At 47.0% G+C, this 13,497-nt stretch overlaps 2 protein-coding genes across 2 annotated transcripts in view; one reads left to right on the forward strand and one right to left on the reverse strand.

Annotated features, from left to right (window-relative positions):
• Nucleotides 1–259: 259 nt before the first annotated feature.
• ATP6V1E1 (ATPase H+ transporting V1 subunit E1) lies at nucleotides 260–11,480 on the reverse strand. The gene is made up of 9 exons (XM_038153391.1): nucleotides 11,316–11,480; nucleotides 7,610–7,675; nucleotides 6,669–6,778; nucleotides 6,113–6,179; nucleotides 4,243–4,332; nucleotides 2,872–2,940; nucleotides 2,402–2,496; nucleotides 1,465–1,552; nucleotides 260–881 (listed from the first exon to the last, which is right to left on the reverse strand). Exons 1-9 carry the CDS (start codon nucleotides 11,346–11,348, stop codon nucleotides 819–821), a joined length of 681 nt encoding a protein of 226 aa, XP_038009319.1. The 5' UTR covers nucleotides 11,349–11,480; the 3' UTR covers nucleotides 260–818.
• Nucleotides 11,481–12,661: 1,181 nt separating this feature from the next.
• BCL2L13 (BCL2 like 13) overlaps nucleotides 12,662–13,497 on the forward strand; it is a 41,177-nt gene continuing 40,341 nt past the window's right edge. Inside the window, exon 1 of the mRNA XM_038153392.1 lies at nucleotides 12,662–12,821. The gene's annotated coding sequence lies outside the window, so the exon portion shown is untranslated. The remainder of the gene's footprint in view (nucleotides 12,822–13,497) is intronic.

Below are 13,497 nucleotides of genomic sequence, written 5' to 3' on the forward strand. Positions count from 1 at the left end.
CTTTGACAGAGGGTAAGAGAGAGCAGAACTACTGACCCATTTTTCAGGGAGAATGATGCTCCAGAATCCTGGAGTCCCACTCAAAAGCCTTGCCTGCAATCCAACATTATTCCTGCAAACAGCTTGACACTGCTCCTTGTCCTTGAATTCCAGCTTCAGAGAACAGCTCATACACAGAGCTCAGGTGGGAAGTCCTTGCACAAACAATCCCACTTTCCAAAGGCTGCTGCCAATGCCCCAGAGAGAAGTGACAAGGAACTCCATACACACACACATTTTTATTTCAATAAATAGAGTTTTACAGGCTCAGGCTTTTTTTTTTTTTTTTTTTAAATCACATATACAGAACAGGAAATGCCTGACCAAGTAACAGGAATTGAACTACTAACCTTGGGAAGGAATACATGCCCTCTAGAACACTGAAGACCATAACTGAAAGGGGATTTGACATCAGCAGCACAGTAATTTACTTCACAGATCAGACAACTTGAGAGAGACATGGCCAAAGCAGAGAGAGTGACCCTAAATGCACCACTTGTCTTTACAGAGTCACAACAGTGTAAGGAAAGCCAAGAGCCCAAGTGCCTCCATCTCCTAGTGCCACTTCTGGATGAATATGTATGTCTTCACATCCTCTGAGCAATGCATTCTAACCACAAGTAGAGAGGCTAAGCACAGCAGGTATGCAAAATTATTCGATTGAAGAACAGATACTGGATGACACAGTAATGTTAAATTTCAAGATTTTAAATCAGCAGATGCTTTTGCATCCCCTTCAGTATGGCAGTGGAACAGATCCCACCTTCTCTCAGAGAGGTTTAGTCCAAAAACTTCCTGTTGGCATTAGCACCAAAGAGAGCCACTCTGATTTCTGGCATCATCTGTAGAGAAAGAACACATCAGTTATGTGAAATGGGCAATAAAACTGCTGCAGGTTCTTCCTGCAGGCACTGTGGGGTACTTAGGTTGGCTTCAAAATTAACAAGTCAGTTCATCTGAGCTTTCTGAAGTCTTTCTCTGATCACACATTGCCTGCTACTCCACAGACTGAAAGCACTGCCTGTACTGCAGCATGAGAGAGATGCCAGAGCCAGGGTTTTGTGCACTTGGATGTAATAGGCCAAAAACTTGTACTCAAGCTAGCTTCAGTAATTCAAGTTAGCCTCAGCATTTCAGCATTTGACTGCAGTGCAGTCATAACCAAGGCCTTCAGCAGCATAACTTAGAGGGTTTTATGCTTGAGCTTAATTCAAAAGGAATCATTCTGGGGATAGCCATGGTTTTTTTGCTGCACAAACAACAGGTAAATTGCTTCTTTCCATTCAAAAATAACTGCCTACTTTGTCATTCCCAATGAAATCTGATGCCACGCACTATTGTGACACTTTGGAAACACGAGGATTTCACTACAAGAACAAACTAGTTAATTGTATTTTGTTTACCCAGGTTGTTGGAGAAACTCACCTGCTGGGCTACAAGGTCCAGCCGACTTTCCAGGGTATTGGAAACTTTAATTTTGCCATCACTGTTGTAGATTTCAACACCTCCAGCACTAAAGATGGACAACAAAAAAAAAAAGAAATAATTCAGTGAAATCCACAGTCAGGGTTAGAATGTGGCAAACATATCCCAAATCAGCATTTATAGACAAGTCAGACACATGGCTAACTTTCTCTTTTTTAAAAAAACAACTGTTTTGATCATGTCTTAATAGGAATCAGCACAAAGAGATCCAGAGAAGCAGCAGCACAAAGCATCTTTGGGGTTATTAGGGGCCACATCTATGTGCAAGGACCCTCATTAGGATGTTTTAAATGGAAGTGGAGCTTTGCAATTTGTCCCTTCAAAACAGCTTCTGACTCTGTGTTATTAAGGCAGCTGTCACACTTTGGAAAGTGAGGAAAAGAGCTGGAAGTGCTGTTTGTTGGCCCATACATGAAGATGACAGAATATACAGCTTTGTCTATGGTACCTCTACGATACCATATGGAAACAGCTTGCAGACAGAACAGACACAAACCCCATCGAGTGATTATCCCGCAGCACTTCAAGACTCAGTTTGCTTCATCTTGAGACAGAAAGCATGGCTACATCCATATTCTCCCTCCTTAAAAGACCAGTGGTTCAGCTCCTATGCACAGTTATTCCCTGCTCCAGTACCGTGAATCAGGCTGGAGATTGCACAAAACTTTTCCTCACATTTTTGGTGGAGACAGTGCTTGTCTGGAGAAAACTGCAGTGTGTGTGTGTCTGATAAACTCAAAGAAGGGCCAGTCCCACAAGAACAGCAGCAGCCACTTTGAGGACATTCCATACCTAATTTTCTGACACTAATGTGAGCTGTGGCTTGAAAAGTTGCATTAAGTTAGTGCTCTGTACAAAACAATCCCATTTTCCTTACATATCTTCTGGCAGGAAGCTGTCTTGGTCGATATGAACATCCACATCCCTTTTTATGGCATTTTTGTAGATGGGAATGCTCTTCTGTACAGCAGTCTAGGACACAAGATGAACCTCCAGTTAGCACTGACAAATGCTACCGCAGCACCTGGGTTTGATCACTCAATCACTTGTACTAATAGAAAAAAGGGATTAAAGCCTCTTTCTTTCTTTTTTTTTTAATTAAGCAAATGCATTTCAGTTTGGCCCTTCAGCCAAACCCAGTTATTATTCTTAATACTGCAGCCATGTCTAAAGTTTCCAAGGTAATATCCAAGCAGGAAAATGAGCCCCAACTTTGCACACCCATTGTAGCTGCAACAGAAGTGCAGCAAGCAAAACTTGTTTCCATTTCACACAGACAGGGGGATCTGAGCAGCAAATCCACGCAGTCAGGTCTCAGCCACTGTCAAAATATTCCAGGTGTCTCACCTTAACCATGGGGAGATCCTGCTTCCTGCATCGAACGACTAATCTGGGCTCAAGCAGCTGGTAGAACCCCTGCAAGGAATAATCATTGCAGTTTCAGGAGGTCAGTGTTTTCTTTGTCACAATTATTTAACCCCAAGAAAGGAAAGAAGCTGATCAATTTGAAACCCAAGTCCCAACAATAGCAGCCTCATTTATTCACATCTTGGCTCGTGAGTTCACCTCACGCAGCCATTCTGAGAGGACAGACCAACATTTGGGCAAGAGCTCAAATATGGATGATGTTTTTGGAACTCGAGTGCAACTGAACACATGGAATCTCAGGACTGTGGTGGCCAGCTACACCTAAGGATCCCTGCACACTTAAGGACCACTGCTAAGTAGACAGAGCATGCAACCCAGGCCTTGAGGACATGCAGCAGTCTCAGATGCCTGTTCTAATAACTCCTGCCTTGCAGCTCCTGTGGTAATACCACAGGCTAGAACAGGATAAAATAAGTTTTATTGGAATAAAATAAGTTTTTATTGGAATAAAATAAGTTTTATTAACTGTAGTTCCAGTTTGAAGGGACCTACAATGATCATCTGGTCCAGCTGTGAGCACAGATCCCTCAGTGGATCTAACATAACAAGCCAAGAGAAGTGTGGCCAATTTGCAAGAATAAGAAGGTTTTTTTTGATGTACTGCAACACCAGACCTGAGTGTGAGAAAGGAACAAGGTGGAGGCACAAGCTGGTAGGAGACTCTACTGAGAAAACTCTGCCCTCAGGTGTGACAGGAGAGCTCGTGGATGGCTCCTGGGAGCTCACAGCAACAGCACCAGGGCTCACAGGACTGACCTGGCCAAGGCTCACTGGACTTTCAGCTGTTCATTTCTGGGCTTTGAGGGTGTTCTAGGCCAGCAAAGCTCTGGTTTCTGCTTTCTGTGCCTGCTTCTGTCACAGGCTCATTCCATACTACAGGAAATTTGTCAAGGCTCATTAATTAAAGTCTCAAATGCTGAAAAGGTTTTTGAAGCAGACAGGTATTGACTGACTTGTGGGCTTGGAGGAACAGCCTCTGACAGAGGTGCACTTGATCCAACTCATCACTACAGCAGCTTAATGTGTGCACCCTAAAGTGAGTGTGTGCACATCTGCAGCTGCTCTTACAATGCACCTGCTGCTGGTATCCCAGATTCTCCACCTCAAAATAGCCAGCATCCTTGTCTGCTCAGAATCCAAGGCTCAAAGATATTGAAGTGATGTTTAGAATTCAAGGATCGCCCAGCAGCATTTGGTCCAGACTCCAACACAACTGTAACTTTCAGAGGGTATTTGTGACAAAAGAAACCCAGGGGGCTGGGGCAGCAATGATCAATTTTTTGTATTTACCTGTAGAACTAGTCCATCCAGCAGTGTCTGGTACCTGGCAGTATCCTTCACCACCTTGGCAAGTCTCTGCTTGGCCTCATTCAGCAAATCCTACATTCAGAAGAAATCAGATCAGCAGAGCCCATCTGTTTGGCATTTGGTTTCATGCCTACCAACTTTCTGTACTTCTATTATAGCTCTCACACCCTGCCAACATGTAAATGTACACTCCAGCTGGTGTTCATCCAAGCTAGACCTCCATCTCTGTGCATGGCACTCTATCCCTGCCCAACACTTCCCTTCTTCCTGCCCTGGGCTGACCTCATTACAACCTGACAATAATTCTTTTTGAGTGAAAAAGGGAGAGCTCAGGAGTAAAAGGGTGGTACTTAAAATGTTAACTTAGATAAATTAAATATGTAGTAAATAATTGCTTAATGTAAAATAATACAGTTGTCCAAATAAATTTTTTTTCAGCTTCATGGTTGAGCAAAGAAATCCAATCTATTTTTCCATCAAACAATATTCAGGTTAGGCATTTTTTAATTGTAAGTAAATACAAATCAAAATTTAAAAGAGAGAGCTTATTTTTAATTTGAAGTAGCTCTCCCGATTATCTTTACTCAGCAAATCAGTGTTCGATGGGATTGAATTTTAAAGAAATTTTTAAAAGAGTCAACTCAAAGCTCCTAAAACTGAACCATCAGAAATGCATCAGATAGAGAAACTCTCTCCTGTCCTACCTCATGGTGTTTAGAAAAAGAGTGCACAGTAACACAATCTGTATGAAGATCTAAAACAACCACAATTTACTGTCATGGTCAAACCTAGTTATTCTGTCCTCCCTAGAGTAACACTGCACTGCTGGAGCTGCTCATCTCTCATGAAAGAGGCCAAAGATCTGATAAGGAAAGAAAGAGTGAGCAGCATGTGACTTTAAATGTCTTAAAATGAGGAAGACTGTTTGGAATTACTCAGAAGCATGAGGTTGAGTCAGCAGATAAATGAGGAAGAGATTACCCAGCAGAGACTAACACAACAGAGTTAGCCCTTGAGCAATCCACCTTCCTCCTCTCAGGGAATACAATCTAAAGTTTGAAACTCATTTTAAAGAAACAATAAACTGGTGATTTTCTTCTGCTAACTCTTCTTTTTCATGGTAGCATCAACCTGAACATTTCTCCCATCTCTTTATTTTTGACTTCCACGGGCCTCCCAAGCTTTTCCAGCAGCTCAACAGCCCCATCTAGCAGAACATGGAACACCCAAACTCTGCGTGAGGTGGGAGAGCACAGCAAACCTGCTCACTGCTGGGTGAGCAGAATGGGGACACGCTGCCCGTGGGGAGAGATACACACAGGAAACCCAGACAAGCCTGCTCTGATCAATGATTGCTCACCCTCTGTGTCAATACACACAACGGCCAGCAGAACAAGAAGCAAAACTTTTCACAGCCTGTGGGCCATTGAAGGACACAAAAAAAAATCCCAGTTAGTGGTGTTTTAAGCCTCCTTGCTTACGCCATGCTGAGTTTTTCATATAAACATTGCTTTGGGCAAACAGAATTTCAACGTTCTACCAACTGTGCAAGAGAGAGTTGCTGCTCTTTAAAGAGAAAGCTACTGTGCAAATGACAGATACAACACTGCCTGCAACGCTCCTGGCAGACCAATGGACTTCCCTAAAACAGCAGGTAATGGAAACTGTGAAAATAAGGAGATAGCAAAGCTGGACTAAACCCTCCAGGCCTTTTCAGAGCAGCTTGGAAAGCCATTTTTGTATGTTGAAGCTAATGTCACTCAATCAAAAATCGTATTTCCTTTAGAGAACAGTTCCATCTCCTAACATATGGCAGAAGCAGAGCTTGTGTGTTTACTTCAGAGATACTCACTGCAATAAGGTCATCCCTTGCCTTGAGGACCTTCAGCCTTGCTTGATTCATCAGGTTGGACATCTGACTGCAAGTTACAGGATAAAGTTCAATCAATCCATCAGCCTCTGACAGAAGAGCTGTAAAATTTAGCTGCACGTTTTGCATTTAAAGGTAACAATTCCACAACACCTAAAAACAAGGTCTGTTCACCTGTCTGAACCTGTTTCTGGACTTGCACAAAAGATTTCACTGCAGAGCCCCTTTCTTGGTGAAGACCCAGCCAAACTAAACCTGACATGATCATTTGGCCCAGGGTAACAGACCAGGGTAGAGTTCTAGAGGTTAACTACATAAAGAAATGTGAAGGATTCTTTCATCACACTGTTATACACTGTTATTGTAGCTCAGCTTGGATAATTTCTCCCCAGAAAAAAAAAAAACAGAAACTCATAATTAGAACTACATATGTTGTCTACAATTTAAGTCTTTGCATGGGCAGAAGAATTTTGTATAAAATTAACAACAAAATGCAGGCTCAGACTCTGAAGTCAGCTGTCTAGCCCAAGCAACTTACATTTTCTTTTGCTGTTCTATTTGCTTCTCCTTCTTTTCATAATACTCCATGATTTTCAGCCTCTGTGTCTGAACGAGGCGACCCTTCTCAATGTTGAATTCTTCTTCTGCCTACAGTAAAAATTAAATAACTGAAGTGGAAATTGATTCCTTGGGCTGAAAAAAACAGAACCAAAATGTAACAGAGCACATGCACAGACAGGATAGGATGATACAATTTATGGTTCCATATAAAAACCCTTCACCTCTTTAATTCTTACACAAGCAGAGTGACAGCACAGCTTTTAATTTTTGTTTTTGTAAAGCCTCACCAGACAGAATGTAAAAACACATGGATAGTTCTCCTACTTATATCTGAGAATCCAATCTCAACTTCTGAATTCTGTTTGCAGGATTAAATATTATCAGCAACACATATGCTGAGTCCAATACCAACAAGGCATTTCACCAGTGGTATAATGCAGATCGTTGGGGCTGAAAGGCACCATTAATCCTTCTTCAGTAAACACCTATACTCTAACACCAGGTTAATATTAAACCCAATCTCTTGTGGCTCAACCTAAGTGAAGCATTCAGCAAGTAATTCAACTCCTGCCTTAAATACTAATTTAGTGGGGGAAAGTGTTCTACTCAATCCAGTTGAGTCACGTTACCTCTCAGCTCTCCTGACTGCTCAAAAAAAGGGCTGAACTTTGATATGAATATATGTATATTCAAGAACCACCAAAACATTGACCAAAACCAGCTCTGAGTCATTTTCATTTGTCAAAAGCTGAGAAATGCTACTTTTGTTTGGTAAAACAATTTTTGCTACGTAATAACTAAAAAGAAATCAGCTGTAGCTGACAAAAGTTTCTGGCTCTCTCTGACTGCAACTTTCAAAGCAGGATGTGGGATGCAGTTTTCCTTTTGCACTTACTGACAGTGAGCTTCCATTTTTACCTTTGCATCTATTTCTTCAGCCTTTTCATTGGCTTCCTGCTCGATGAAAGCCATCATGTGCTTGATCTGTAACAAGAGAGAGGAAATGTTTTCTGTAGGAAAGGACATTGACCAGAGGAAGTAGGTGTATATATATATATCCTCTATATCCATTTACTCTTTCATGTAATATTGTTTTGCAAGGAGATTTCATTGAGCATACACAAGAGTCAGTTCATCTTGACATATATTACAAGAAAACTGTTTTCCCCAATAATTCTATATAATGCTGTAGCTGCCATTAGAAGAATGCATTTCAGGTATGCAACCATAAAAAAACCCAAACCAAACCAACCAAGCCCAAAGTAAATTTGTGTAAATGCAAGGCTGGGTATTTTTGCTCTTCATTAATAAGCCCAACTTTTTCACCCCTGGGATTATTAAACCTCCCAGACTTCAAAAATCCTCTCACAGCAAAAGGAGTCTGTTTGTTATGGCATTTACATGAAACATGAAGATTAACAGAGATGGCATCACCTTCCACAGGAGAACAGTGAAGCAAAGCAAAGTGCCACTGACCACTCTGGTCAGATCTGTGCAGCCACAAGTTCCTTTGAACAGCAGAGAGCCTTCTCTTGGGAAACTTGTAATAAATTCTGTAAAAACCTCTAAGGTCACTTTGGAGGGGCTGGGGAAGGAGACAGCAGCAGCAGCAACGCTCTGTGACCCAGACCACATCAAGAACGTCACACGCTGCCTCAGAGCCCCACAGGAACCAAGAAGTTCTACTTGAAAAACATTCTCTGCAGCCACCTCAAAGCACTAGAAAGCCCAGGTGCAGCAGCTTACAGAGCAGGAAAGCAATCCCACCAAGTTCTGTCCATCCATCACATGCCCCTCTGTGACCAGACCTCAGTTCAGTTCCCATCTGGGGCAGACTGGAAGGACTCATTCCCAACCAAACTGCAACTGGGATGAGGTACAGACACTTCCACAGCCAGATGGAGCAGACCCAAAAATCTACTGACTTTTTGCTTGCACTTAGTGATGAGACACATTTTGCAGAAAATCCAGTCTGAATAAACTCACACAAAAGACTCTTATTTGTAGAATCTCGTGTTAAAATTAAATGTTTTAAAGAGATTAGAAAGGTGCCAAGGTGAAAACTGAGCCAATGTGCAGCACTAAGCCCAGAGAGATGAAAAAGCAGAAGTGAAGAAACAAGTGGAAGATTTTAAACATGTGTTAACACAGTGGAAGAAGTGAACAGTAACATCCTCAAAATCAAATCAGCGGGTTTGCTTTTAATTTGTGTCTGCAAAGACTCTCAAGTGCTTGTCTACCTAGCCTGCACTTCAGAAAGGACAAGAGAGGCATTTAAAATAAGGATATTATTTTGCTGAATAGCCTATTGTTGGAGAAGACAGAACTTAGCAGCAGCAGCCTTTATGCTACTGAGTCACTTCCTCCAGTGTAATCTGGTTTCTGAATTTTGGAAAAGCACTTTTAACAGTTCTGGGTGCTCAGGAAACACCCTTTGTGTCAAGAAAATAAATGAGATTGAAGCAAGCTAATATGAATCCACTTCTCCTAGACTGGTGAGACTGAACAGTGTTACTTCCTTCAAAAACTGCTGCACTGAAATCTCCTCTTGCTTCTTCTACAAATGAAGAGAGATCCAAAGCGAGATTGTCACATCCATAAATAGGATTAGTTTTGATAACAGTGACAAAAATGTATTTTGAGAGACTTATTTTAAAGCAGTATTTGGTATAGAAAGGAAGAAGGGGTTTTCCTGTCAGGAGCAGTGTGATTATCCTTTCCAAGGGAAGTTCCAGATCTTAGATGGGCTTCAGAAGTGACTAGATGGAACAATATACTAAATATCTCTCACAGAACAACAAAGCAAGTCTGACAGTGGGAAAAAGTCTCAATCAGAGATGATTTTCAGAGTGACAATCATGGGAAATGTGGTGGCAAGGAGTTGAGAGGACCTGCTCAGATTGATCCACATGCAGGACTGCCAGCCACCAGCACTGTCCAGTTAACAGGCTGATCCTGGGCTCAGGAGTGCAAAGCACCGACAGGAATGCTGCAGATGTGAAATGCTATCAATATTACATGTTTGGTACATCACCAGAGCCTGAACTGACCTTTGAAGTTCAGGTTTCAGGTCCATTCTGGCTGAGCAAGACCACCCTAATGTCAGCTTTATTTTTATTACCTTCATAAAAGAGGCAGGAAAAAAAACCACCCAAGCTTTGCAGATAAAAGGAACACAATGTAATGCTACAATCCTCCTCCTGGGGAAAGGCAACCCACCGATTTTACTTTCATTGTGATGCTTCCTTGCCAAGGGACTATGTTTACTGAATGAGAAAGTGAGACACGAGCACTTGTGATGCAGAGGACAAAGGGAACTTGCCTGATCTGCTCATCACCTGCAAGAAACGACCCAGACCAGTGCTGGCTGGATCCCCACGGCCTTTAACACCACACGCCAACTCCAACCCAGCTGAAAGCAGTTTTTTTAGCTGAGGGCAGTGTTTACTGTCAACAGGGACAGGGTGTCCTGCCTCTGGAGGAGCGTCCACAGGCAGACTTCAGGGCTGGAAGTTTCCATTGCAAGCCAGCCCCAGGCTGCACCACTCTGCTTAGGATGCAGACCCGAAAAGGGCACTCAGGAACGCTGAGCAGCCCACCCAAATGCTAAAGCACAGCTAACTGCAGGTAACACAGCTGCAAGCAAAAAAAAAAGATGGAAAATCCTTAGGGAAGCAAAGAATCATTAAGATTGGAAGAGACCTTCAGGATCACCCAGTCCAACCATCAATGCAGCACCACCACTGTAACCTTTAATCCACTAAACCACTTCAGATCCAGCCGCCTGCAGGGATGCTGATCCCACCACCTGCCTGGGCAACCCATTCCAATGCCCCACCACCCTGACAGTGAAGTGTTTTTAAATAATATCTGACGTGAATCTCCCCTGTCTCAGCCTAAGGCCACCTTCCCTGGTTCTCCCGCTGCAGGCACGGAAGAAGAGACCACTAAGCATCTACCCAGCAGCATGTAAGAACACAGAGCTCATCTAAGGCTCTGCCTTTAAACCCTGCAGACACCACCCAGCCTGCTCGGGAACCCTCTCGTTACAGCCTGGCCTAACACGGCACCAAAACGCCTCAAGGAAGTTCCCCGCGGGGCCCATCCACCCTGCCAGGGGAAAAATCGCCTTGACCGGAGACTCCTCTGTCCAAGGATCCTTCCCCTGCACAGATCGTCCTTTCGCAGAGCCGGGCCGAGCGCTGCAGAACGGGCCGGGTGCGGGCAGAGCCGGGCCGAGCGCTGCAGAACGGGCCGGGTGCGGGCAGAGCGCTGCAGAACGGGCCCGGTGCGGGCAGATCCGGGCCAAGCGCTGCAGAACGGGCCCGGTGCGGGCAGATCCGGGCCAAGCGCTGCAGAACGGGCCGGGTGCGGGCAGATCCGGGCCAAGCGCTGCAGAACGGGCCGGGTGCGGGCAGATCCGGGCCAAGCGCTGCAGAACGGGCCCGGTGCGGGCAGAGCCGGGCCGAGCGCTGCAGAACGGGCCCGGTGCGGGCAGAGCGCTGCAGAACGGGCCCGGTGAGGGCAGATCCGGGCCGAGCGCTGCCCCGCGGGCCCGGTGCGCTCAGCCCCGCTCCCCGCGGCCCTTCGGGGGCTCCGCTCGGGCCGGGGCTCGCGGCCCTACCTGCTTCTGCACGTCGGCATCGCTGAGCGCCATGGCGGCGGCGGTGACAGCGGCGGTGACAGTGACGGTGGCGGTGGCGGTGGCAGCCGCAGGCCCAGGAGACGCGGCCGGTGCCGTCGGTGGCCGCGAGCGGAATCAGATCCGGTTCGGGTCACGGCCGGGGCGGGCTCGCCGCACGCCCCGCCCACAGCGCGTCCGGACAAATAGGAACGCGAAGAACGAGTGACGTCACGCCACCATATATGGCGGGGCGGTGTGGCGTCACTGGCGCTGTCACGGAGGCGTTTACGGGGAGCTCAGGGCGCAGCAGCCGCGCTGAAAGGCGGGGACGAGCTCGCCTGCAGGCCCCGCTGGGCTGCCATGGCAGGAGGGAGAAGCAGAAGGATGCAGGAAACAGCCGGGCTAAGGGAGGGCAAGGAGGGCCTGGCAGAATTCCGTCACTGCTGCCGTGCTTTTCTAAATTCAAACAAGCTTCATAATTCGTGAATGATGGCAAAACTCAAACTTCAAATTCAAACAAACTTCATAATCTACAGTAGTACTGGTTTGTTCTAATCGGCAAGAGGCTTCCATTTCCACTCTGCAGGAAAATTCGGTGGAAAAGACAAAACTATTCCCTTACAATCAGCGTCAAATGTGGTATTCATCACATCCATGCATCTTCCTCATTTATTTCCATTTCCTTATTTTTTTCTGTGCTTTCTTTTTTTTTATTTTATTTTCCCTGTGGGGAAAAGCTCGTTATAAAACTCTGTGTGTGTAGCTTTGCTGTCTTTTCATATTGCCTTTACAATGCTGAAAATCAGCTTGTACCTTGGGTCTGGGGAACGCTTTACTATTACTTCAGGCACCATCTAAATAATATCAAATCCAAGTTTTAATAAAGAAAAAATAATATATCATAGCAAACGATAATGATGCCTGTGATTATAAAATAAAAGCCTATGATTATAAAATAAATATTACTAAATAAAATAACAAATACAGTTGGAATTATATCCAGGCTCTGTTTCTTTTCCGTGTGCTCCCTGCCTGGCCGGGAGCGTTCGCTTTGGGACTCTGACCCACCGAACCCACACCTGTAGCCAGGTGCCCCGGAGGTCGGGGCGGCGGGAAGCGCACTGCCAAGGGCTCCTTTTCCTCCGAATCCACGAGGAAAAGGGGACAGGTTGGCACAGAGCCCCCCGCCACCCCCGTTTTTTCCCGGTGACCGCCCCGAGCCTCGCCCTGTTACGTCACGCGGGGGCGGAGCCCCAGCCTGGCCCCGCCCCCTCCTCCCGGCGCGAGCCGTGACGCGCGGCACGCGCCGCGCCGCGCCCCGCGCGCTCCTGCCCCCGCCCCCCTCCATCATGGCGGCGGCGGCGGCGGCAAATTAGGGCAGAGCCCGCGCACCGGGCGCGCGCCCGCCCGCCATTCCCCCCCCCCTCCCCTCACCGCCCCCGGCGGGAGCGACCCGGGAGCTGCGGCCGCTCCTCCGCCTCCGGTTCCTCCCCGCGGCGCCCGCAGGTGAGGAAACGGGCGTGGGAGCGGGCGGGCTGGCTGTTTATTTTGTGTGTTTATTTCTTTCCCTATCTGTCCGTCCGCGTTTACTTATCAATTTCAGGGTGGTGGGGGCAGCGGGGACCGCCCGCTCCACCTCCCGCGCGCGCACCCCCGGCCGTGAGGGAAAGGGGGGGGGGGGGGGCGCGAGCCGGGCGCGCGCGCGTTTCGGCGGGGGCGCGGCGGGGGCGGGCGCTCCCCCTGGCGGCCGGTGCCGCTCCCGGCCGCGCGGACCCCGCTCCCCCGGGACACCCCCGGGACACCCCCGGACCCGGCGGGCAGCGGTGGAGAAGGGGGGTGCCGGGCTCCCCTCGGCGGCTCCCCCGCTGCAGGGGCCGCGGCAGCGCGCAGGCTGCGAGTCGCGCTCGGCCCCGCCGGTGACTCATCCCGGCGCCGTGCCCGCCCGGGTATAAATATCCCATTCATCGCCGTAGTAACTGCGGGGCTCACGCTGCGCTCCCGCCGGCGGCTCCGGCGCCGCTGAAACTTGGAACGGCTTTTTTCGGCTCCTCAAACCCAAACAGGCGCGTCAGGACAGAAGGTGAATGGGAGCTCGTTAATGAAAGCTGTGTTTGTCATAGTTTAATGCTGTGGTGGATTGGCTTGAGGCTGCAAAGGATTGAGGACCTCTGTAGTGGATAAC

Source organism: Motacilla alba, chromosome 1A (assembly GCF_015832195.1).
Source record: "Motacilla alba alba isolate MOTALB_02 chromosome 1A, Motacilla_alba_V1.0_pri, whole genome shotgun sequence".
NCBI classification, from domain to species: Eukaryota; Metazoa; Chordata; class Aves; order Passeriformes; family Motacillidae; genus Motacilla; species Motacilla alba.

Excerpts from the sequence above, each read along its gene's own strand:
- ATP6V1E1 (XM_038153391.1), bottom strand. The coding sequence starts at position 11,348 with ATGGCGCTCAGCGATGCCGACGTGCAGAAGCAG. Across the intron at positions 7,676-11,315 it reads ATGCCGACGTGCAGAAGCAG|ATCAAGCACATGATGGCTTT; the intron begins GTAGGGCCGCGA and ends CTCTTGTTACAG. Across the intron at positions 6,779-7,609 it reads CTGAAGAAATAGATGCAAAG|GCAGAAGAAGAATTCAACAT; the intron begins GTAAAAATGGAA and ends TTTTTACTGTAG.